The sequence below is a fragment of the Micrasema longulum genome, unplaced genomic scaffold, assembly GCF_059751315.1.
Source record: "Micrasema longulum isolate JH-2025_06_02 unplaced genomic scaffold, ASM5975131v1 h1tg000435l, whole genome shotgun sequence".
Taxonomy (NCBI): Eukaryota; Metazoa; Arthropoda; class Insecta; order Trichoptera; family Brachycentridae; genus Micrasema; species Micrasema longulum.
The window spans coordinates 377152-383151 of record NW_028277635.1 but is presented as its reverse complement, the minus strand read 5'-3'; the positions used below and the strand labels follow the sequence as shown (position 1 = coordinate 383151).

Here is a 6000-nt window from a genome sequence, read left to right as displayed (position 1 = left end):
TAGTCGTTGTTCATAAATACAGATCTCGACATAAATATTTTTTAAATGACTGTTGTCTCAAAATACATGCTGGGTTGGGTATTCTTAATTTTGTCCAATCACGAAACGGATTGATTAATTTATTTTAAAATATCTATTTAATTTAATTTAATTTAATTTGCTGCTTCCTTTCTTGTCCTTTTAGGAATCCATTTATGGACTAGAGTTTAAAAGAATTAATAATTATTTTGCTTACCGATATCTTCACATTTAATAGATTATATTTTAAGTCGCGACCCCAGTCTGTACATTTTCATTCAGTTCGGTGGTGATACCAGATGCCAGGCAGGTTTTGGTAAACAATGCTCTTGGGGTAGCCCCACAAAAAAAGTCACATTGACTCAGATCAAAAGATCGTGTCGGCCAGGAGATGTCCCCAACCGCGAGATAACTTTTCTTGTAGAAAAATCTCTTACAACATCCATAGACGTATATGTGGTGTAAAAAAGTGGTGCCGCCTTGTTCAATAATAATAATAATAATTATGGATAACTTATATAGCGCCATTTTCGTAATATAATACCTCAAGGGCGCTTTACAAGGTGATTATATAAAGATATAAATTTAATTTTAACTTCAACTTTTTAATTTAAGAAAAATAATGTACTTGTTCATATTACTTTTCCACCACATGCTAAGAATTTATTCAAATGATTTAGAGAACAAGTGGGTTTTAAGTTGCTGTTTCTATTGACGAAAGGACAACTGCAAAGTTCTTTAAAAAAAACTGTTGATTATTCTACCGTATCTTTTAGAATTTACCTTCACCGCTTAGCCACGATTCCTCGACCTGAAAAAGCGCACCAAAGAGTTCACTTCTGGTTATGGAATGGTCTTTCATGTGTTTCCCTCCGATTGTGTGAATTTTGATTTTTCACTTAACATCATATGTAAATGAAAATGTGCTTTATCACTGTAAAAGACGTTTCCATGTCGTATTTTCGTAGGAAAAGTCCTTAACATTATTTTAGCATTAGTTAATCTCGTTGATAGTCATTAAATTGATGTATTTGTAAATATTTAAATTTCAGATGAATGAAACTTGAGTTTTTTCTTACATATTTGATTTTATGCAAAGTTGATTTAGTGATTGAGCACCTTTTTAATGATGTTTGTGGATTTCCCAACAATGATTCGCTCACACGTTGGATGTTTTCATCAATTTAAACTGGATCTTGCTAACGTCAATCTTTATTTAATTTTACAGAATGCGCTTTGCATATTTGGCAAATATTATAACGATTGCAGAACTAGACGATATATTGCTAACTAAAAACAGCTTGTTAAGTACGCTTCAATAGTGACTCCATATTAAATAAAATATCCGCATTACCTGCAACTTCAACACCCCACTCTACCCCTTTCTCGCTCCTTGCCTTCAAAAGGTAATTCAGTTTAAAATATGAAATTTGCCACCAGACACCCTGCAATAACATAATCAATATTTTTACCCAGTTGGGAATCAATCATGTCATTATTGATTAGTGTTCTCTGGAGAAAGGCTGTTGTATATTATATGTTAAATAAGATTACACCAAATATTATTTAATAATATATTTTATTGTTTACTGAAAAGCTGAAAACTTTTGATTAATGAAAGTATAAGACTAAAATAGGATATTGAAAACGTGTTACAATCCAATTTCCTTGAAGGCACAGCTATTTTTTAAAGATTTCTACAAGTAAATTGGATTAAACTTTACACAATGCACTCAAAAATATTTTAATAGGATAATTGACAGTATGATGAATATAATGTGTATTTTGTTTTTAAAATAAATTTGTTGAATGCGTTTTATTGTTGTATTTTTTATTTATTAATATCAAAACAATACTGTAATACAAGTTTTAAGTATGGTATAAAATTCTTACAAGTATTTTGGGTAAAATTGTGTCTTTTAGAAAGTACAAATTACACTTAGACACTAACAGCACACAAAACCACCCATTCACAAAATATATAACATGTTTTAAATACGCAAGATCTCTTTCTCGATGTATAATATGTAATATGTTTTTTGTGAAAAGGGAAATACAGAAAAAAAAAACAAAAGCAGACGCTTACTCATCTACATGCTGAATGAAATGCTATTTTTTTTAATGGATTAAGTACTTATAATATTATGTTGACAATTTAGAAATAAAAATTCACTGGAGACAATAGGTGTTGTGTAAGGTGACATTCAAAGCTACGTAATATTACATATATAATACATATGTTTTACATATAACACCATATTATCAACTCTCAGCTCCGATTTGCATATGCCACTGTTAGCATTTGCTTTCTGGGACTTAACTATTTACTAATAATCAAGAGCACAGGTACATTTACAGGTGTGTCAATAAATTTTTAATGTAGCTCTGGATCGAAACACTGCTTTATGTAAGTTTCTTTCCCAATAAAATCACTCGATAGGATCACATGGTCTAGAGGTTATCACAGCGTTATACCAATTAATAGTAGTTAATTATATAAGCTCAAGGAGTGCCATTTGAAGATACTTTCTACTCTTGAAACGCAAGCAAAGTCTGGTGTACTCGTACATGGTGTTTCCACCATTCCCTTATTCAACAATTGTAATTCTTGTGCGAATCATTACCTGCGAATATGTAAGAGTAATTAGGGATGCATCGTCCATTCATTTTCAATCTAAGTGCGTTTACTGAGATGACATAATATTTTCTATAATAAAACTACATACCTACATGTATATAATTCAGTTGAATCTTGGTTACGTTTAATATATGAATATCTATAAATATTTCATTAAATTGTATATCAAAGATACCTACATACACCAAATTAAAATATTCAAGGCCCATGACGATATGAGAAAAACATAGGAATCAAAATAATAATAATAAAATGGTGCATTGGATTCACCCTTGTCCGGACAACAAGTAATTCCTCAGTGTGTAGGTGTGCAATCAAAAACAGTTACATATTCCTAAAATATCTTATATAACTATGTGTATTAAGAGTATTCATAGAAACGGGTCTAAAGGCAAATAATTAGGGATTACCGTATACCTCCCCTGCTTTTTGCAAATATTTCATAATTTATAATAAATACATTATTACATAATATATATTTATCAACATTTTTCAAATCAGTCAAATGTTTAGAAATTTACAAATTGTAAATTCAGATGCCTAATTTCTCCCGTTGCTTTTTTTATAAGCTACATAAATATTATGTTCACAGTAGTTAATTATTATGACGGTCGATCTATTTCGTGATTAAGGAAAATAAATACAATTTCGTGGTGTAAAATAAAATATTGCAAGCTGTAATTATAAAGACAATTGTATTTGCTACCTTAGTTCAAAAACGTTCCCATGCAAGAATGTTCAAAGGACATATATTGTAATCTGTAAACTTTAGAACTGTGTTGAGAAATTATTAATTCGATGGCATGTATATTTTCAGAATATCTTGGACTGCATTCTTGGATCCGAACACGAGAGCGAACAACCCAAAAACGCCCACGACTACGTTTTTCCAAACGATCCAATTCCATTTGCCAAAACCGAGGTCCCAGTATGTAACTATTTCAATAATGGCAGGAATGATGAGTCCTAAGATAGAGAAGCAGAAGGCACCGATCAGTCCGATAAATGGCGAGATTGTCGGAACAGCGATAGCCAGGAGGACGGCAGCCGTGACTAGAACCGTTCTCATGACGTAGTTCACCAGAGTTGGTCGAGTGGTGAATTTGTCCTTTACTCCATTCCATCCGATCTCCAAGCATACGTAGAACTGCAGTCCAAATGTGCAGAAGACTGCTACAGCAATGAGAATCATAACAATTTGAGCGGGGCTGGAAAATAAAATAAAACAAATAAGATGCTTTATAAAAAAACTCAAATGAACCCTATTTTTCTCCATCTTTCTATTACAAATAATTTGTTATATCAGCTGGGCCACTGCAACTAATTAAATATTTAAAAAAGCAGCCATTAATTTTTATTTTTACCAAAAAGGCGGTGAATCCATGCATGAAAACAACGTAATTCAGAATTAATTTATTACCATGATTGTACATAATTATAATTATAGATTATTTTTTTTAAATAAAGAAATATTTGCGTTCTTATGATTTACCCAAATATTTAATTTTGAGGGCCATTTGCAACGAGTTGTAGATAACTTACTATTAGAAAATGGAATCAAGTTAGGGTAGAGTGGGATTCGAATCACAGACCTTTGGTCGTGAGTCCGAGACACTAGCCACAGGACCACAACCCAATCCACTGATAACCATGATAATGGTCAATAATATTTAAAAATATATACTTTTTAAAATAGTATTATCAATAATGATAGACATCATGACGTATAATGTTGCTCTAAACTGAAACAAAGTTTATTAAAAAATACTCATAAATAAAAATAAAACATCTACGAAAAATATTAGAAAATATTATTGAAAATGAAAGAAACAACAAAGAAGAAGTCTAGAACACCTAAATTATTTGTGTTTCTGATCAACCTTGGAGTCTAAGAAACTAGAATAATTAAACGAGCCAGCAACAAACGATGGAAAAAATTTATTGTTTTTCAGTTTTTGAACAAATGAGCCTAATTTCAACCGAAATAATTTTATGTACACGAAATTATTTTTAATTATGTCTAACAGTCTCCGCACCTAGATTTGTCACGACACTTACATTTCATATTGAGGCAAGCTGAGAGTGATAGCTCCTTCAACCTTATCCCCATAAGTAACATATCCAAGAAAGCCCAACAAAATGTAGATGATGGTTACTCCGGACATGCCTTTATTTAGGACTCCACACAATCCAACCATGTTTTGGGGAGTCTTCATGCTATTTTCCAGCGGCATCACGACACCGATAGCTTCCATGGCAAAAATGGTGATAGAGAAGAAGTCGGGCCACATTGATACATCCGCGACGAACGGCAGGTCCTCCAATGAAGAAGGCATGTCTCTGATCAGGTAGTAGAATGTGATCCCGAGACCCAAGCCCATGAAAACATTAGCCACCATAGAAACTGGAGCCAAGTATTTCAAGTTAGGAACCCAGGATAGAAGAATCAGTGGGATAAGGAGAGATGCAATCATAATTCTCTGGTCAATGGGTTCATCTGTGTAGAACTCGATCACCTACAAAAATCACTTGTTTATTATAGAGTAAGGTTACCAGTTAACATACAGATTGAAGTGTATAATTGATGTGATTAATATTTCTTATCTCTAATGTCATATATTCATCTATTTTTGTACATCTCTTTTAATGCAATACATCATTTTATTCAGCAATATTTTAAGTATGTCCGAATGTTTGTAGACAGGCTGGATTTTTTTTCTAGGGTGTTATTTTGATCTAAATTCGATGCAAAAGAGAACCAAAATATTTTAAGAAGGGAATATGAAAGTGTAGACATTTACTGGGCTTATGACCTGTAATTGGCTGGTTTCAGTGGCCACTTTACACACTGTGTAATTTTCCCCATTCTGCCTTATCAAACTAACTGGTATAAGAAGTATAAAAAATGGAAAATTATTTTCAAGCCTTTTAGGTGAATTGGTTAGGTTAGGCTAGGTTAGGCCTTTTCGGTGAATTGGTTAGGATGAATCTCACCCACATAATAAAGGTTTCAGCTCATTTACTTCACAAAAGACAACAGATAGAAGAGTTGTGGAAATGTGGATGTTTTAACATAAGCAGAATGGTAAATGTTACACAGTGTGTAAAGTGGCCACTTAGAGACGTCCTTAGAGACGCCCCTTATTTATTTACATTGAAATCAATATTAAAATGTCACTATCTAAATATTTGAATTGTTCCTTTCTCCATTTTTTTCCTTCCCATCTCCTCTCCTCTCTTCATAGTATTGTGTTGATTTTTTATTTATTTTTTAGTTCATTTTGTATTAAATTATGTATTAAAGTATAATTCCTTCGAATATGTCTTATGTTTAGGATAGTAGG

The 6000-nt window shown here is 32.2% G+C and overlaps 1 protein-coding gene across 1 annotated transcript in view; it reads right to left on the bottom strand.

The window, feature by feature from the left end:
* Window positions 1–1578: 1578 nt before the first annotated feature.
* Window positions 1579–6000, bottom strand: part of path (solute carrier family 36 member pathetic) — a 99179-nt gene continuing 94757 nt past the window's right edge. The window contains exons 9-10 of the mRNA XM_088226476.1: window positions 4715–5172; window positions 1579–3864 (exon numbers count right to left, since the gene is read on the bottom strand). Of these exons, the coding sequence (XP_088082602.1) occupies window positions 3447–3864; window positions 4715–5172 (876 nt within the window). The 3' untranslated portion in view covers window positions 1579–3446. The remainder of the gene's footprint in view (window positions 3865–4714; window positions 5173–6000) is intronic.